The 21025-nt window shown below is 35.5% G+C and overlaps 1 protein-coding gene across 3 annotated transcripts in view; it reads left to right on the plus strand.

The window, feature by feature from the left end:
* CHL1 (cell adhesion molecule L1 like) overlaps positions 1-21025 on the plus strand; it is a 212121-nt gene that overhangs the window by 178602 nt on the left and 12494 nt on the right. For all 3 annotated transcript variants that reach the window (XM_030920582.1, XM_030920702.1, XM_030920639.1), the window contains exons 16-24: positions 1998-2122; positions 6366-6467; positions 6667-6864; positions 7999-8069; positions 13465-13687; positions 14901-15016; positions 15147-15351; positions 15877-15999; positions 18643-18822. In XM_030920582.1, the coding sequence (XP_030776442.1) occupies positions 1998-2122; positions 6366-6467; positions 6667-6864; positions 7999-8069; positions 13465-13687; positions 14901-15016; positions 15147-15351; positions 15877-15999; positions 18643-18822 (1343 nt within the window). The remainder of the gene's footprint in view (positions 1-1997; positions 2123-6365; positions 6468-6666; positions 6865-7998; positions 8070-13464; positions 13688-14900; positions 15017-15146; positions 15352-15876; positions 16000-18642; positions 18823-21025) is intronic.

Consider the following 21025-nt stretch of genomic DNA (forward strand, 5'->3'; position numbering starts at 1 on the left):
TGTTTTATTCAAGGTTGTACAAATAATAATTGATGGAACTGAGCTGCAAACACAGGTCTCCAAAGAGAGAATCATTTTGTCATGGTGCCTTCAGTGAAACACGAATATTACTCAGCTGAACAGGGTAAGACAAGATTGGCTGCTAACATGGATTAGGAACTAGCAGACAGGATGCTGCAAATGAAGGAGTTGAGTGGTTTTAGTGGATACATTTCTCAGGCAAGGTAATTAAGCAGGTGAAGGCAAACAGAGGAAAAGATTGGGACACAAAGATGTGAAGATGCTTTTTAGCTGCTTCTAAGAGTTCAGGTGCCATGAGAGTAGAAATGATGCAACTTTTTAAAGCAGAATCCAACTGACCTACGATGGGAACATAATGTGAGGGAGAAATAAGTGATTGTTTTCTTAGGCATGGAGAATTTGGAGCTGTCTGTTACTGCAGCACAACATAGTGTGACCCTGCTAAGGCAAATAGTTGTCAGATTTTGATGTGTGGCAGAATTATCTAGGCTTCATGTTCAAATGCAATGGCCCTTGCCCCATCTCCAAATGTACTGATTTGGAACCTGGACTGAGGCTGGAACATTATATTTTTAATAAGTTCTTTAGGTATACCATACCTACTGCATTTCGAGGACTAGTGAGGCACCCAACCTTGATTAATTTCAGGCACCTAAGGTACATTTGTGAGACTGGAAACAAGGCATAATGCAACTATGACTTGCCAAAAAATTGGTAGCTTTCTTCTCTGGCCTAAAGCACCCCAGGCCAGGGTTCAAATCTTGGCAAGATTTCAGCTACTATGGACTCTCATGCAGGGCACAAAGGCCCTATTTCAAGAGGTTATTAAAGTCTATTCTTTCATCTACCGAGGTAAATTTTTCAAAAATTGTCAGGATGTGCAATATTCTAATATTAAATCAAATGGACACCTGACTAACATGACCTGAGATGTTCGTTCATGTCAAAGTTTTATTATGCCTAGAATTATAGTGAGATTCTTGATTAACAATTCAAGGTAATATTGGTTGGCAAATCTTTCTATTATTGGTGTAGGAATAAGGGCTGATTCTGTCTCTAATCAAAATAACTGTTTCATTCCACTGCAATTTAAAGTAGGTTTATATAATTCAAAATTCTCAGCATTTTATATGAAATGTACATTAAAAATATTAATTATGTGAGCCTCCTTTCCTCCTCACAAGGAAGACACTATTTAAATTATTCCAACAAAATGCTAATTATTGTGAATACATTTTACATTTTATGGAACTGGAAAAATACTTTAATAGTTATGGCGACAATACAAAGGTACAGGGTAAAAGGTGAAATTTATAAAGAAGCAATTTTCTCATAATAAACCTGATCACAAATTGGTGAAAGAACAGATGATAAAAAGCGAGGTGAAATGATTTGCAAAAAGAAGTATTACACTGCCATCTACTGTTCAAATAAGTCATATGCTTTAATTGCTATCAGATCTTAATGTGCATTCTACTTGGGAGTGGAGGGGCAGAGAAAGGAGAAACTTGTGAAAAACTGAGATTATCAGACTCCATCTCAGGTATTGTGGTTCCGTGGAATGGAGATGGAATTCAGGAATCTGCTTTTGTAAGAAGCACTCCAATTGAGCCTATATAGCCTATATAGTAATTCTTAAATAAACCTTAAGAATTACTCAAATATATCTTGGCCGTTGTAAGGTATGGTACCAGGCAACACACGGTTCCATCAGTGACCCGTGCAAACAGATGGTTAGATTTCATAATAACTTTTAATGTGATTTTGTTTATGGCTATGTAGACATTTGTGTATGCTAGAATAATTTTTTATCTCCAGGTTTCAACTGTGGCATTCTCTAATCAAATTTGCACTGCATAAATTTGGTTTTCAGTCTTAGATTGTTTTCAATGAGGAATATGCATTTTTAAAAGAATTGGGTTTCTATTATTTCTATTGTTTTCCTTCTCATCATGTACTCACTTTTTTTCTGACAGGATAATTATTGATGGAGCTAATTTGACCATATCTAATGTAACTTTAGAGGACCAAGGTATTTACTACTGTTCAGCTCATACTGCTCTAGATAGTGCTGCAGATATAACTCAAGTAACTGTTCTTGGTAAGTGCACTAACTAATGAGAAATCTGTTCATTTCTACATTTCTGATTAAATTACATTGTTCCTGGTCAATATAGCTAACGATTATTTGAGCCCCTGCGCATATATTGTTAATTTGAAATTTTTGTTTCAAAAGCAACACAATTTCAAGTCCTTTCTCCTCTTTTCATATAAAAGAAGTTAATTAATGCTTAATTTTTTCCCTACATGTGTTAATTTGACAATAGCAGTGGGAGGTAAGTGATGCTATCAGCAGAAAGAAAAATAAAGCATGATTGAGTTCCTAGCACTCTTGAGCTACTCTTTCCTGGTGTGCAAAGAAATGGGGCTGAGGAACGGAGGTGGGCTAGATTGGAGGATCTCGGTAGGGGTTGAGAGGTGGATGCACGGTGGTCATCTCTAACCCAAAGGCACAGGCTGAGTTCCCAGGGTTCCTGGAAGGATGGGGAGGAACTTCCAGCATTCTGCAAAGGAATGTCTTTGATTTTTGTTGTTGTTGTTGTTGTTAATGAAAGTACTAATTAGGAAACAGTGTGCACACTTCACTAGTGTAATCAATGCAATTATCCCCAAAATCACCAATGTTTAAAGCTCTTAGATCATCTAGATCATCTGCTGGATGTTTTCCAAAATTTCCCTTTCAGATTCACTCTCTACCGGCTCTTTGACCTAGAAAGGTTGCTTGTAAGGACAACATCAGCAAACCACTTGCCTTCCAGCTATTATTTGGTTCAGTAAGTGGAGGGCCATTTGGAGTGTTGTATTGATTCTCCCTACTTCCGTCCCGTGGACTGGCTGTGTTCCATTGCCAAAGTCATAGCTTCTGTAGACAGGGTCTCCTCACACCATTCCTTCTGATGGGACTCTAACAGCCGCATCCCACCACCAATATTTCAAGTCTCTCTCACACCCAACCTACCGAACATCCTGCCCACATCTTTTAAAAGATGTTTTATTAAAACGTTTTGGAACTATCCTAAATTTGTGTGAGTTATTCATTAATTTTCTGTGGGGACCCTAACAGCTACAGACATTTGTTCTGTTTCAATGGCCACCATTTAGTCTTTCCTTTTGTTTGCAGATATTCCTTAAAAGTATTGGTTTTGCCCACCCTTCTTTATCATATGTCTACATTAATCACTGTTATTAACAGACCTTTGTATCCTTAGCACTCCAGCTGTTGGGACCCACTGTTAGGTTGTGAACAAGGGAGGTGGTGGTACAGACCGCGGGAGAAAATTCAGTCTCTTCTGAGACAGGCTGATAAAAAATGGGTCAACAGGCTGGATCTCTTCAAGTGAAGCGAATGGCGACCCCGCCTCAGGTGAAACAAATAGCCATCAAGTTGGGTTCTAAAAATAAAAGCGCAGTTTCCACTCGTAGAAGGTATGAATTTATAGAGTTGTAGAGTTGGCTCGGTAGAATTGTACCTTTAGGCAAAATGTTTGGCCCGTGGGTATTTGAGCATTTTCAGGTCTCTCCAAACAGAAACGTTTAATCCCCTAATGATGATTTCAACAATAATTCATCAGATAAAGTAGTTGAGCTTCAGATACACTGGAATTCATCCCAGGCCCAGTGAGTAGAGGGGTGAGTTCAGGCTCCGTGTGCTTTCTCCCTAAGTATTTTGAACAATGGCAGCCACCAAAGGGACTGAGTCCCCTACTGCTTGGTGCTTCCCTTCTCAATTTCCTTACAAAATTTAAAATTTCATTCTTGCGATTAGGCTGCCGTTTTTGGAACTATTAATTTTTTAAAATTCTACATAAATTTTGCCTACGATTATATGTACTATTTATGTATGCACTAATCTACCAATGTTTACAGAATAAAAATAAAAATAACATTTGAATAAAAATAAATTTTGAACTTTATATTTCAAAATTTACATTCGTTTTTCTTTAGACCAACTTCTGATAAACCAAAGCATCTCTCAACAATTGACAATAATAAATAATTATATAGACACATGTGAGGTTTCTAAAAGACTACGTTTTCCCTCCTGGAAAACAATTTTTAAAAGCATATACTTGATCCACTTTAATCAAAAGTTATCTTTAAAAGCATTGACATAAACATGCTTTCAGGATATCATTTTTTAAAAGTCTCAGTTGCAAGTTCATCAGTTCTAGCTCCATAGGATTCGCAGAGGAGCCCGATTTTAATGTCAGATGTAACATGCAGCCTTAGTTTACTTCAGGAAACTTCAGAAATTAGTGGACTCAGTAAATACTGAAGAGAAACTGAAGTTCTCTGAGCTCAGAGATTCTGAAACCTATTGAAGAAATAACTTAAGAAATAACTTTTTATTTAAGGCTTTAATGTTTGGACTAGTCATGAACCACAGTTTTTAAAATGCATGTTCTCTATTCTGAATTGGAAACAATGCTTTTTGTCAATGTAAATTTCTAACAATTAACAAATATTCAGGAGGAGCGATAGACGGTGCTTTCCACCAGGAGAAGAAAGAGCCCATTGAAAGGCTACATTACATAATACCTTCCTTTACTCTTCTGCAAAAAGATAAAAGTCCTCCAATACTTGAGAGAATTCAAATCAAATTTTAAGAGTAAAGGCCTTTAGCAATAAGATTGTTGCTTTATTTTCAAAGTACCAGAAATTTTCATTTTCTTTAGCACTGGAAAATTTGTGATCATTTACTTACTTAATTTTCCAGTTTCTGTCACAACATTTAACAATGCCAAATCTCCCTCTTCCTATATAAACTGCCTTCCTACTCCTTTAGAGAACTCCAGGTCAAGAAGGTATCAAAGTAGCTATAATGAAAATCATTGTTATCAATGATGATAAAAATCCAACGCAGTTGCAAAAAAGAAAGGCAGAGCTCATGTTCTCTCTCTTTTTCTGTAACCATAGGACCTAATTTTTATTGATTTAATATAATAATTATATGCATGATTGAAGTAATATCTTTTTCACTGATTTATTTAGTTACAAAACATTTATGTGTGAGGCACTGTGGGCAACGCAAAGCGTAATAAAATATGACCCCTACTCTTGGAGTTGAATCAGGCATAAAAACAAATATGAACTGGACAAATAGAAATGATTCATTTGAGATACATCATGTTTCTCAAACTTGAGTATGCCTAATCGCCATCCAAATAACTTGTTTGCAAACGCAGATTCCTTGGTCCACCTTCCTCAGTAAGCCACAAATAGGGCCTAGGAATCTTCATTGTTATTAACTACTCCCAAAAGAATTCTGATGTCCCTGGTCAAGGATAACCCCTTGAGACCATAATCAGAGAAGAGGGAGGTAATATGGTCCACTGGGGAGTACATGTGAAGATGCTGCAGTTTACAAAGAACCCCAGACCCCAGAGGCTGATGCGATTGAGCATAGTGGAGACATGGGTCCAGAAAAGAAGGGTTTTTATGGAACCAAACTGGGGTCACCAACCCAGTGCAGTAAGACCAGGTGTCTAAACTGAGGTTTGCAGTGGAAGAAAGGAACATTTATCTGCAGGGCACCAAACAAGAACGGGTCAGTTCACGCTTAAGTCCCAACCTCCGCGATGGCTTGCAGGTGAGGGTGTCTAAAAGTGGGAGTAAACTTCAGGAAAGCAAATGCTACAGGCAAAAAAGTAAATTAATACTTTGAGGTTACACATTGGTTTATACCTAAAAGGGTGAGATATCTTGAAGTGGGGATGGGACATGGCTTACTTAGGTAGATTCTAAGATGTTCTGATTTGCAATTGGTTAAGGAAGAGAGGCTTTATTTAAAAATTGGGAGTCAACCAAAAAGAAGATTAACTCTGACTCATGGACGTGGCTCCCTTGAGGCCCCTCAGGAAGAAATTTACAAAGAAATGATGGTCAGAGCTCAGACTTCAGTTTCCCCTTATCTGAAGTCTCCATGCCAGCAAATGTATTTGGTGACAGTCTGGGTTCCAGAAAAACAACTTAGAGACATATATGAAGACATTATCTTCAGTTTCTATAGGGGAATCAAACATCCCTGTGACTCTAGCTTCCTTGGCTATTGTTTAAAGCTACATTACCTTCATTCTTATCAAGCTGTTTATTTACTTCTTAGGGCTAGCTAGGTGCCTGAATTAGCCTTGAAACTCCACCTTTCACTTCCATATGTCGGGGGCTCCCCAGGTCCCTAAGAGAGTGGTAACTGCTCTGTCTCAGGGTAGCTGGCAATGTGTCTGAGGAAGGGAATCAGATAAACAAAGGCAATTATCTACATTTTCCCTCCCTTTGTTAATTAGATGTTCCGGATCCACCTGAAAACCTTCACTTGTCTGAAAGACAGAACAAGAGTGTTCGGCTGAGCTGGGAAGCTGGAGATGACCACAATAGCAATATTAGCGGTAGGAAGACTTGGGATAACTGTTTTCATTACTCTGGATACTCAAAATTAATAGTGAAGCCATTTTTAAACCAGCCTTAGTGGATTATTCTTCTTATAACATTCTTTTGAACTTTTAATATTGGGTATAAATTTTGGTATAATTTATTCATACTCCATATATTCTAATGTTTCTTTCCCCTTTTTAATGTTTTTCCCAGAGTATATTGTTGAATTTGAAGGAAACAAAGAAGAGCCTGGAAGGTGGGAGGAACTGACCAGAGTCCAAGGAAGGAAAACCACAGTTATCTTACCTTTGGCTCCATTTGTGAGATACCAGTTCAGGGTCATAGCCGTGAATGAAGTAGGGAGAAGCCAACCTAGCCAGCCGTCAGACCATCATGAAACACCGCCAGCAGGTATGCAGGTTCTCACATCAGGTTTCTAACAAAATATTTGTTTGTCCCCATCTCTGAACATCTTAAAAAAGATTGGTAGAGTAATGTAGGATTTTAGATTTCTCCAAATAGTGTTAATGGTTGTATAAACAGCACACAAAATATTCAAAGCACACGCGTCTCAGAAGTATTACATATGAGTTAGATAGAAGCAGGAAATTAGGGGAGTGACATATGAAAAAAAAATTACTTTCAGTAATTTCTGATGGCTAAACATCAAATTTAACCAGATATCATCAAGTAAGTTCTAAATTAAAGTTCAATATATATATATATCTAACATTATTAATTTTTATGCATTAAGTGTCTTTTCTTGTGTTTCAACATCAATCTAAATTTCCAAGATGCTTTTGAAAAAATCTCAAGAATGACTGTGCTAAAATTTGTATTACTGAATTGTTATTGATCATCAATGTGGTCATAGTATGACATTTTATTTTTCCTTGGCTAAAATAAATACTCTAGGATATAATTTCCTTTTTGGACTGAGTAAAAGCAAGTCATGGTGATAACTGAATCAGATAGAAATTAACACTTGCATGATTTTAGTGTACATCACTAAACTCCACATTTAGCTATTTCTAATAAAATGAATCCATCTAAAAATATTGATGACTACTTTACAGGTTTTGTTCTATTTGATGCCCTTAAAACTTGGCTGCTGATATTAATACATGGTGTTTATTTTATTCTTCTAAAGGCAAATATTCACCACATATGTTTCTAATGACAATTCTAATAGAAAAAATAGAGCAGGCTTAAATTAAAATATGTATTTTTAAAAAGCAAGTTCAGAATTTTAGAAAGTAGTTTTAAAAATTTTAAAAGCAGGTTCAAAATTAAGACATATATAGTAAACCATCTACTCTCCACTGGATAATAATTATTTCACTCCAAGAAGACTATTTTATCGTTTTAAATAAAATATATATTTAAAAGCTACCTTAAATCTTTTTAGGAACTGGACCAGATATAAATTAATAAGTACAATCAAACTTATTTAATTATCTGTGGTTTTTGGGGGGAGGAGTTGTGATATGATGACTTACCTATGGGTTAAAAGGAAAAATAATGTTAATGTTTTTAATTTTTCAGCTCCAGATAGGAATCCACAAAACATAAGGGTTCAAGCCTCTCAACCAAAGGAAATGATTATAAAGTGGGAGGTTTGTATTCCTTAATATGTTATATATTTCTTTGTACTCTTTTTCTCTTTGTCTTAGGTCTGCATGCTAACTACAATGATAGCACAATATTTTTTAAAGAACAAAGATAAGATTTGGAAATGAAATGAATTTGTGAGTCATCATCATCATCGTAAATTTTAAGGATCATTGTGATTAAAATGATGTTATGAAACCGAGTTTAACACTAGTCAACAATTTAGGGAAGATTATACAGATTGATTTAGTTGTAATACATTACCAAAAGTTTCAAATTATTAATAGTTTAATTAACAATATTCTAGATTCTCTTCCATTCAAGAAATACTGAAAATCTTTAATTAATTTAGTATAATCTACTAGATATTATGCATGTCAAACTGATGACCCCCCAAAGAATATTCACGCCTCATTAAACACCAGTAGACATTTTGTATTCTCCTTTCTAATAATTCTGAGGATGATCTTGTGAAGAAAGCATCATGAACGCCTTATTCTAGACCTGAAGATGGCATCCAGGATAATGAATGTCTTGCCCATCACCACACAACCAGAAATCCACAAAGCTAGGATTTATATATGAGGATCTTTGGACTCCAAACCTCAGTTTTTCCTCCTTTACATATCTCCGTTAAATGTTATTAAATAGACTTCACCATTTGAATTTTGCATAAAAATGTACATCTACCCAGATAATTTTAATTATTCTAGGGTCATTTCCAAATTTCTTCTGTAACAGTGGGGAATTTTATTTTACCTCTACTACTTGGATGTATTTCATGATGAGTATATTGACCTACCTAAAAGGAAATTATCATTCAACCATTCTGATGAGTAATAGGCCTCCAACATTGAGTTTACAAAACTTTGTGTAAACATAGAACATTTTTTAATGTATGCTGAAATATACTAATTTATTTCCACAACTCATTCCAGGGATAATTCTTGGAAGAATTTTAAAATGCACAAAGTTTAGTTTGCTTTTTATCCTCATATGTTGGTGTTTGAACTCATTACACAATCAAATGGCCCATACCTGCAAAATATTTAGTCAATATTTTTTAGATCAAAATTAGCTCTTTATTTCCACTTCAGTGAAATTAAGTTTTACAAGTTTAAGGTGTGGATTTTTTTTTAAAAAAATGGTAATACATAGAAATGAAATATATTCAAGAATATTATTTCTTTCCTTGAATTTGTGGTTATAAATAGTTACTACCACATAGTCTTGATAATTACTTAATTTATAATCTAAAATGATGTTAGTCTTTTAGGGTATATCTGTCTTATCCTCCCTTAAGTTCCATAGAAATTTTCATAAAATAGATAATATAGTCGGTTAGATAACAATAATACTGTGTATTTGCCAATCAGTTCCTCAGAGAAGCACATCATGTTCCAGTAACATAAACTCATTAATCTTCACTACTCCTTTGGGAGGGCTGTGGTTCACGATGGCGTCAGTCTTGTATGTCATACAGAGAAACTGGGAATCTCAGAGTTTAATGACCTCACCCAGATGCCATGGGCTGTGTCACATGGAAAAAAGGCCAGAAATCTTCAGTCTTTTTGACTGCTCCTCTCACTCACAAGTCATTTTTTATTACCCTGAAGATACACAGGATTGATTATTAATGCTCTCTTCTTGTAAAAATGGGGTTTTAATAAGAAAGCATCTATGGCCAGGTACAGTGGCTCACACTTGTAATCCCAGCACTTTGGGAGGCCAAGGTGGGCAGATCACAAGGTCAGGAGCTTGAGACCAGCCTGGACAATATGGTGAAACTGCCTCTCTACTAAAAATATGAATATTAGCCAGGTGTGGTGGTGCATGCCTGTTATCCCCGCTAATTGGGAGGCTGAGGCAGAAAAATCACTTGAACCTGGGAGGTGGAGGTTACAGTGAGTTGAGATCACACCACTGCACTCCAGCCTAGGTGACAGAGTGAGACTCTGTCTCAAAAAAAAAAAAAAAAAAAAAAGCAAAAAAAAAAAAAAAGCATTTATAATTTGTTTTTGAGGAGCAAATGGCATGTAATCTAGTAATTAATTGATTAGAGGAAGGAAGTAGTCACAGGAATTGGATCTAGACTGACAGTTACATTCCCAATATGTCCCATGGTGTCTCCTATTATCTTGATGTGTCAGAGATCTAGTCACTACTGACACAGCCAGTGAAATTTAAGAACATTCATTCATTAAGTATTGTTCTATATGGATCATCCTATGGAAAGGAGTTAGACTCCAGGCTTTTCCCAGTTTCACAATCAGATAGCATTGTGAATGAATTACCGGAGCCCCTCCAGAGGTGTACCCAAAATAATTCCTATCTACATGATAACGGTCAGAGAGACATACTTTGGAAAAAAAAAAAAAAAAAAAAAGCTGATCTTTCCCAAAAGAATTAACAATGAAGATGAGCACTAGGAACAGACTGGATGTCCCTAAGTTTTGCTTATTTGTTTATGTTTTACATTTAACATTAAATATGATTGAATTCAAATAACAATACAATTTAACTGAATGGTAGAACTAGGCTTTTTAGTTAGCATTACCTTCAAACATTCACTTTTCCTATATTAAGTGGGTCATGACTCACTCATATATTTTGAGTGTTCAAACATTGTAATGTTCTACTCACAAAACAGGACAAAAGAGTCTACTGCAACCTCATCAGTTAAATACCTGTATCAGGGTAATTTTTGCCTGAGAGTTTCCATTGTTCTTAAGCGTAGGTATGTGAATTTTTAGCTTTGCTCAATACAATAACACATTTCAAACTTAAAGGACACCAAAAACAAAACCAAAAGTCCTAAAACCCCACTAATGTTGAGAAGCAGGAACATCTTTAATTACATGGTTATGTGATCACATCCAAGGTAGTTAATTCCTAATGGATCTAGGTTTTATTATTTATATTATAAGTATAATAAGAAGATCTACTGGCTTTAAAATGAAATTAAGTGGAATCAGATGAAATATTGCATAACCTAGTGACTATAGTAGATAACAATATATTGTATTCTTGAAAATTATTGAGAGACTAGGTTTTAAGTGTTCTATCATAAAAAATAAGTATATGAACTAACATATATTTTGAGCAGCTCAATTTAGCCATTCCACAATGTATACATATTTCAAAACACGTTGTACATAAGTATATACAATTTTTATTTCTCAATTAAAAATAAATAAAAATGTTCAACAATTTTTTAAACAATAGAATTAAGGCAGGACAGAAGTCTTTCTGTTTTCTAGCTTAATAGTTATAACCTTGCTTGGTTCATAGATGTCTTTGAAACTATGTTGGAAGTACAGGATCTTTTTCTAGAAAATTATACACAAAAAGTCATACTAAAGATATCATTGGCTTCTCAGATCCTTTAAAGGATACACATGTACCCCATCTAGGGATTCCTACACCCCAAGTTAAGAACCTGTTTTCTAGAGACTCCTTCCTCGTGGGCTATTTCACGAGAGGCAGAGAGAAGGGAAGGCTGGTGGCCTTCTTGCTTACTCTGCCCTTGCTCCTTCTGTTCTTTGTTGAAGAGATTATTTGGGAAACATCTGAGGTTCACTAGGCATTGCCTCAAAGTCAAATACAAAGCATTCAGGCTGTTTATTTTGGTTCCTGGGTACCAAAAAGGCCGATAACATAGCTAAAATATTTTTGTTTAAAGTGTTATGGTTTATTATTTATTTATTTAAAATTTGTCAGAGAACTTTATTAAATTTAACTCCTTTCTTTGGAGCAAAATGTGTAAAATGAATAGTATTATTTAAACACACTTATTGTCAGTAGGGACTGAAGGAAACTATCATTCCACATTGCAGTACGGCCCTACAGACTCATGGCCTATTTCACTGGGACAATGCTAAAGCCCCTGGTGAATGTATATCCATTTCACACTCCAAAATATCTTGGAACAAAACTTTCCAATGAATGGAAGTATAAGCAAGGTCTGCAGAAAAATCTCAGAAAGTTTTCATTTTGTTTTGATTTTTTTTCTCCTAGTTAGTTTAGTTTATTCACGTTGGAATAGGCATATGCTTAAAATTATTTTGCTGATATGTCACTATGCTTTCAACTTAATTCCAAGCAATGCCTCTAATAAGTGTTTTAGTAAATTAGATTAAGTTGTGAAGGGTTACAGATTCTTTAAAAACACTATGTATGACATTGTTGACTCACTCACATATCCAGACAAAATTACTGTTTATATAGGTGAACCTTAAATTTAGGATTAAAATCATATATTAAACATATTTTATGTAACTGATTCATTTCAATGCACAATTCCATTATCTTTGAAATTAAACAGGCAGTTTAAACCACATTATTGTTTTTAAATTAAACTGTTGCTCAATTAAAAACTAAAGTGGAAATACCCAATTTCCCATACTAGAAATTATTCCTCCAGGCTGAGTGCGGTGGCTCATGCCTGTAATCCCAGCACTTTGGGAGGCTGAGGCAGGTGGATCACTTGAGGTTGGGAGTTTAAGACGAGCCTGACCAACATGGAGAAACCCTGTCTCTACTAAAAATACAAAAGTAGCCAGGCGTGGTGGTGCATGCCTATAATCCCAGCTACTTGGGAGGCTGAGGAAGGAGAATCACTTGAGCCTGGGATACGGAGGTTGCAGTGAGCTGAGACCACATCACTGCACTCCAGCCTGGGCAATGGGAGTGAAACTCCATCTTAAGGAAAAAAAAAAAAAAGAAAGAAAGAAATTATTCCTCCAAATATTTCTATGCAGCAAAACAAAGTGGATAAGGGAGGCATTTTTTCTTAAAGAAAAATAAAGAATGGTCAAGGAGCTGGGAAATTATTAGATAGAGGAGCTACTGCTTCTTTGTATTAAAGTATAAACATGCATAGTCTCCAAATATGTATACATAATCTGTCTCTTCTTATGGAAGAAAAATGAAGAAGGAGAGAACCAAGTACAAGAGAGTTTTCTTCAAAAAGCCATGGGAGAATCCCATTCACAACCAAAGAATTCGTGGCCATATTATTTTTCATTTCAGTCTGTTTTTTGAAAATGAAAAGGTGGAATGTAGTGGAAAGCATAAGCAAAAAGCTAAAACACTTCGTGGCATTTCTTTGTAACTTCCTTCATGTATGAAAACTTAGACTTTATCATAAGGACATAATCCAGGCATCTGATGTGTAGGCTGCTCATTACTTGGGGAGGTAAGGGATTAATTTTCATACTTAAGCTCATATGATGACAAAACTTTTTCACAACCGTCTCTAAACCAAGAAGGGGGATTTAAGATCTCTCAACAAATGATCCTTCCATTGCGTTGTTCCTTATACCACTTAGGGTGGTTCACCACCATCTCTGAGTCAACACGTCTGTTATCAGACTGAATGAGTTTCGACTTCTGTTTTAGCCTTTGAAATCCATGGAGCAGAATGGACCAGGCCTAGAGTACAGAGTGACCTGGAAGCCACAGGGAGCCCCAGTGGAGTGGGAAGAAGAAACAGTCACAAACCACACGTTGAGGGTGATGACGCCTGCTGTCTACGCCCCTTATGATGTCAAAGTCCAGGCTATAAATCAACTAGGATCTGGTCCTGCCCCTCAGTCAGTGACTCTCTATTCTGGAGAAGACTGTAAGTGATGCACTAAAACTGCTAAGCACGTCAATAACTGTTGCTCTCAAATATATTGTACTTCTGTCAACAAATATTTGTGAACAGCTAGTGCATGCAAAGAGGTTGTATTAGCCATGGGAGATAAAAAGAAACATAACACATGATTTCTATCTTAGGATTGACTGGAGGACAGTTGATCAGTATACAATACCAAGGAAGTATGTTGAAAGTTTGCATTTTATTCAGTTTCCTATAAAGCTCTTCCTACATTGAAAATCAGGAATTATCACTGCAATCATTTAAAGCCACATAACTGTCATAAGATTTTCAAGTATATTTGCCCTTACTTGTCAAGGATCCCCTAACAGTCACTTGCTGTCATGCCCTGGGCTTCAATGGCATGTCTGGAGCTTTCCTAATACTGATGAGATATACACCCAGATTTATATATAGAATTATACTCACACACACATTCTGATGCCACACTAACTGTTGCAAATAGGTTATTGGAAGGAGAAAAAACACTGTATTCTGTATTGCGAATGCTTTGAATAATATTAGGGGTTATTCTCATTGCCTTCCCAGCATCTAAAATAATAATTTGATCCAAAAATAGAAGAAGGTTGAGAATGAGAAATAGCCAACTCATTACTCACCAGCTGTTTAAATTCTTTTACCCAAATAAAAGCACAAAAAACACATAACACATGCGAATTAAGATAGTATTAGTCTTGACTGCTCTGTATTCAGCTTATTCCTCTGTAGTAAGAACTCCTATAGAATAGAGATAATAATGTCCTCTTCATAGGGTTGTATGAGCCAGTTGAGGTAAGGCCCTTAGAACAGTGCCTGACATATAGCATATGCTCAAATGTTAACTGTTATTAATACTTGATTAACAAAAATCCCAACCAATTTTATTTATATTACTAGTTTAATTCACTTGCTTCCAAAACCAAGATGCCCACAGAATAGTTTCTGGTTTTATTTGCCCATATTGTATCTATCTGGAGGGCTTTGTTTCTCAGTGTGATACAGGCTCTCCTCTTCTTTGGGAAATCTATTTGGGCTGATAAACTTATCTATCATGAGAAACTCTTTTGGTTCCATTTGGAATGAATTTCATAAAAGTGCTTTCTCCAGAAGAAACATTATGAAAATTTTTGAAAACGGGTCCTAATAATCACATGTGCAGGTTATTGAAAACTAATCAATCTTATATGATTAACAGATCCTGATACAGCTCCAGTGATCCATGGGGTGGACGTTATAAACAGTACATTAGTTAAAGTTACCTGGTCAACAATTCCAAAGGACAGAGTACATGGACGTCTGAAAGGCTATCAGGTTTTTATCATGGTTTTTCTTCTTGTTGTTGAATTGGTATCTGAGAATAAATAAGAACTGATTTCAGAAGAAGCCAAAGAGAATCTGCCACCACGATGGATATATTAAAAGACTTTTGTTTTCATTGCAGATAAATTGGTGGAAAACAAAAAGTCTGTTGGATGGAAGAACACATCCCAAAGAAGTGAATGCTCTAAGATTTTCAGGACAAAGAAACTCTGGAATGGTTCCTTCCTTAGATGCCTTTAGTGAATTTCACTTAACAGTTTTAGCCTATAACTCTAAAGGAGCTGGTCCTGAAAGTGAGCCTTATATATTTCAAACACCAGAAGGAGGTGAGAGGGTAACGATGGAGAGTCATGTCAAAAATGGAGGTGATCCATGGCCACATTAAACATTCCTCATTATGGCCAGGCATGGTGATTCATGCCCGTAAATTCCAGCACTTTGAGAGGCCAAGGCAGATGGATAACTTGAAGTCAGGAATTCCAAACCAGCTTGGCCAACATAATGAAATCCTGTCTCTACTAAAAATACAAAAATTAGCCAGATGTGGTAGTGCACACCTGTAGTCCCAGCTACTTGGGAGGCTGAGGCAGGAGAATCACTTGAACCTGGGAGGCAGAGGTTGCAATGAGCAGAGATTGGGCCACTGCACTCCGTCTAGCCTGGGCCACAGAGCAAGAGCTCTGTCTCAAAATAAATAAATAAATAAAATAAACATTCTTCTTTATTAGTAGTTAATTAATATTTACTTCAGATGAGTTGGCTTGTCAATTTCAATAAAATTTATAATATAATAGGGCTTTTTTGAATTTTGCTAATTTATGTGAGTTTATTTTTGGTCTTGTGTTTCCTAGTACCTGAACAGCCAACTTTTCTCAAGGTCATCAAAGTTGATGAAGACACTGCCACTTTATCCTGGGGACTACCTAAGAAATTAAATGGAAACTTAACTGGCTATCTTTTGCAATATCAGATAAGTAAGTAGAAATTTGAATTGGAGTTAACTTGTTAAATTTCACTTTTTGATTGAGTATGCTGTTTGCTATGTTGGGAGTCTAATGATCACTTAAGGCCATGGTTTGTAAGCTGCCATTCTTCCTTGTAGCCCAGGGGCTTGTAAACTGGCTTGCATGCCAAATTCAGCCTGCTGCCTGTTTTTAGGAATAAAGTTTTATGACGACATGGCCATGTCCACTTATTTATGTATGTCTACAGCTGCTTTCTCCCTGGAGTGGTAAAGTTGTCATCTCAGCAGAGACTACATGGCCTACAAAGGCTAAATGTTTACCATCTGGCCCTTTACTGAAAGGTTTGCTTACCTGTTTTAGAAAAAAAGCAGTGTGCTGATGAGTACACAAAACATGCGTTTAATGTTTATATGTAAGATGTTTGGAGAAGTAGGAAAAATGCAAAAGAGTTATTGAGTGATGTGATAGAGATTCAAAGCACACTACCTCTTCTGTCTCAGATATATGCTTGCATACTCAACCTTAAATATACTTGTGTTTATCAAATTCTCTATGGGTTGCTCGCTGTTTCATGGAGATGATATTGAGAGGACTAAATAATTGTCTTTGGAGCATTACTCAGAATGGGCTCTGCGCACATGCTGCTGTGCAACTAGAGTAACGTGAATGTGTTCAGATGAAATCAGGTCATTTTTAATAGTAGTGCCTCCCATCTTGAACAGTCCTCGAGTCTAAGCATCATCTTAAAATGGAACTTAGGGAACTGACATTATAGAAAATTTTAGCAACATCCCATCATGAAAATTTTAGACTTTCAAGACATCAATTCTCAAAGCACCAGAAATACAGAAACCCAGCATACACTGCTTACAAGTCAACTTGATCATAGCCCTGTTGTGCTACTTTCACATCAACTCAAGACTTCCAGCAACCCAGGTCACATATTTGCTTTAGCTTCTGATGGTTTCTGCTGAAATTAGCATATATGTTTAAATACATACAGGCCTAATCCCAACAGAAGTAGATTTTAGCACTTTTGAGTGCTCGCTGTGTAGCAGGATCAGTACTAAGTGTATCTCTTTGCATTGTTTCATTAAAGTAAGAAATCTATTAGATATGTACTATCACTATTTTATGAATGAGGGGATTGAGATATAGAGAGTATACTCACACAGAGTCAAGCAGTAAAGTAAGTGTTAAGAATGCAAAGCAAGATCAGTCCAATTCTACATGTTGAGCTCTTAACCTTACATTATTCCATGTACTGGTTTTCAAAAATGGTGTAAGAATTGAAGAAATATTTGAAGATTCTTTTAAATGTCAGTTTGTTTGGTAAATGTATACCTTCTTATCCTAACAATAAGAAACTCAACTAATTAAATTCCAACCTTCATATTGATCTGTATGTAACATTTAAGTTTATTTAAAAATAAGTTCTTAAAATATAGAAGTTGAAATATTAACAATTGTAATGATTACTGAACTGCTTGATATGTGGATTTTAAAATAAAATAATATATAATTATTTTGCTCTCAATATTAAATGATCAAGACATTTTAGGTAGTTTACCTTTTTCTTATTGCTCTTAGATAGTCTAAATTGTTGCAATTTATATGTATGAGAGCTCTATGTACACTCTCCTGAATTCTTATATTGATTGTAGTAGTTTTTCAATTGACTTTGTGGTCATTCACAATTATGCTTTCAAAAAATCTAAGAGAGTGATGATTTCACATCCTTCTTTCCAATGTTTGGGTGCCTAGTTTGTTTGTTTTTTCTTTTCATTGATTTGAATTGCATTTTATGGACCAAGGAAGGCATTTTTATGTCAATAATAAATGCATTTTTTAAACATCTATGGTATCTTGGACTGAGAGTCAAGAGGATTTATTCTATATTCTTTCTTGCCACTAACAGCTGCACTATCTTGGATGTATTTTATCTCTTGGATTATTGTTACAGTAATCTTATAATACACCACACTCTTACACAAATCTCATGTCTCTGCTGGGTACACAAATCTCATGTCTTTGCTGGGTTGCAATTCTTTGAAAGAAGCTATCTGATTCAGCTTTTTACAATTAGCACTTTGCATAGTACTTAGTACACAGTAGATATTCTTAAATATTTAATATATTCTTGCATTTATTGATTCTATGTATATTGAGTAGCTATTTGGTGCCATATGTTAAACTAGAAACCATAGAAGACACAAATAAATTATCATCTTGAATTATTCTTCCAAAAGGAAATTACAAGTACTTAATTCAAAGGTACAATGAAAATATAGCAATGGGGAAAATTCATTATTATTAACAGGTATTATGAAGCTGGAGCAGTTGGCTCCAATATAGCACAGGGATTAAAGATGTTTCTCTGGGGTCAAAAGGCCATGGTTTGGATTCAAATTCCAGTTTGCAAATTTACAGACTCAAGATCAGAGCAAAGCACTTATTCTTGTGAGACCTCAGTTTTGTCATGTATGGTATAGTCATAGTAGTTGTACGTACCTCATAGGATTAAATGAGTTGATGGTTATGAATCATTAATGTATCTTTACACACCACAAGCATGAGGAGAAATGAAAATAATGAAGAATGCAACTTGAATCGTTAAATACATTTGAGCTGTTGTTCATGTTTATTCTTTAGTAAATGACACCTACGAGATTGGAGAATTAAATGATATTAACATTACAACTCCATCAAAGCCCAGCTGGCACCTCTCAAACCTGAATCCAACTACCAAGTACAAATTCTACTTGAGGGCTTGCACTTCACAGGGCTGTGGAAAACCCATCACGGAGGAAAGCTCCACCTTAGGCAAAGGGAGTAAGTACATGAGGCTTCTCTTTTTAACAGAGGCTTTAAAAAGAGGCTGCATCTTTGTAAACAGCTGCACTGAAAGGAAAGCACCGTGCTAGTCATTGTAAATTAGAAATGATTGTGATCCCACTCTGTCTGACCTTCTGTTTTCCACTGACATAGAGGCAGAATTTATTAATCCTGTTTGGAAAGTTCACATTGACTCAATTTATGGATTTCTGCGCAATACCAATCAAATTATAGCTTAGTGTATACAAGGTCAGGAACTATAATTTTACTTAATTAAAGTAGCGGGACATAAGGTCACAAAGCTGTTCAAAAGGTTAGTAAAGGTATATTTTTCTTTTAGAAATGTTTCCATACAGAAAAATATTTGGCTCTTGCATTGGTAGACATTACAGATCTAATACATCTCACTTTCATGCCTTCACTCTATATACATTGATTCATATGTCAGTTTTGTTTTACTGTCTGATGATTGATGCCAAGCAACTGGCTGGGAAATGGCTTATAAATCTATGGTTTCACTTGTAACACAATTATCCTAATTCAATTACACTTTTCTATTTTTTTGCACCTTTAACCATTTCCCTTCCCAAATTGCATCTCCAGTTACGATTTTAGCAAGGTTCTTGCTAAGCTTTCTATGATAGCAATAGGACCTTCGCAGATAAATCAGATCAGAGAAACTGATGTACACACTAACTTAAACAAAGAGGGATTTAGGTAGGGCTTAAGCTGTTCAGGCGTGGAAGGATATTGGAGAGAGAAAGGAAGGATGTAGAAGATGGAAGAAAGGGAAATAGAGTTGTGTATTTATCGTGTGTTAAGGTTGGTGCAAAAGTAGTTGTGGCCCTTCCATTAAAAGTAGTAATGACAAAAGCCACAATTACTTTTGCACCAGTCTAATACTATGTGTCAGACTGTGTTCTGGATGCTTTTCCAAATTGTAGATTAGAAAAATGGTAGAATCAATGAAAGAAACATCACGAAGGGGAGAAATAGTGAAGAAAATTCAATTGCCTATTATTTATTGAAGATGTATATTAAAATATATTCAAACTTGTGAATCACTGTAAATCACCCTGTTTGTGTGTGAATGGTTATGCTCTGACCTTTATTACTGGTTTGTTTTTACATCTTATTGTGCCTGCTATATCTGACTAATAACAAGCTTATGTTTTGCTCAGATTCCTGAAACATTTAAAACCCCTTTATGTGGGAAAAGTGTATAATTCAAATAATTACTTCCCTAAAACTCACAAAGTATTCCCAAGGATGAATTGAACACCAAGTGAAATGAAGAACTCATTTCACTGACTTTACCTGCTCATAAAAGTTAGATTTAAAGATAGGGATTGAAAACTTTGCAGTAAATAAAAGGTTCTTATTTCTGAAGCATTGAAACTGACATCAGGTGTTCAATACAAAGAAGAGAAGTCAGAATGGTAGTAGTCCAAACATGCAACTTCCATATTTTTAAAAACAGAATTTAAGGCATGGAGTTGGTTGCTATTTTGATATAACCAAAACCATAATGTGCTTGTGAAGTGCTGATCCCATTCTTGCCAATTTGAAGCATATAAGAAAAAATATTCACAGAATTGCCTTACAAGTATTACATATTCTAGTACATATGTTGGAAAATTTGGGCTTGGTTGCATTCATGCTTGAGAAATTGTTTTTGGAGGATGAAAATGCTGTTCATGTGATTTTACAACTAATGTGGCATCTTTTCTTCAAACTAAAAATGTAACTAATTTGCTGCATATCTTAAAAGAACCTTTCTTCACTTCTTACGTGTCAGGAATCTAAAAATGTTTCTTACTAGCGTGTTTGTGCTCTTTTTCAGGAATCTGCATTTTCAGTATTCCAGCTAACTGCCCCCTTCCCCAGTTGACACTGATTTCTCTTCTATAGGCATGTCTTGCTATATGTACAGGGAAAAAAATTATAATCTCTTTTTCTACTAGAGTTCAACATAATCTTTGAAAAAACTGTATATTTCCACTGAGAAGATACATCTTGTTATCACTCAGCACTCTAAAAATGATCACTTGTGCAAATTGGAACCTACTACTATGCATCTTTCTTCTTGCTCTGCCTATGTAGCTCATTTCAAGGTCATTTGGCACTTGTTCAAAAAATAGGATTTGATTGACAAGCATTTTTCTCAGATTGTTTTCAGGTTGTCACTCTGATTTTCAAA

Source organism: Rhinopithecus roxellana, chromosome 1 (assembly GCF_007565055.1).
Source record: "Rhinopithecus roxellana isolate Shanxi Qingling chromosome 1, ASM756505v1, whole genome shotgun sequence".
Classification (NCBI taxonomy): domain Eukaryota; kingdom Metazoa; phylum Chordata; class Mammalia; order Primates; family Cercopithecidae; genus Rhinopithecus; species Rhinopithecus roxellana.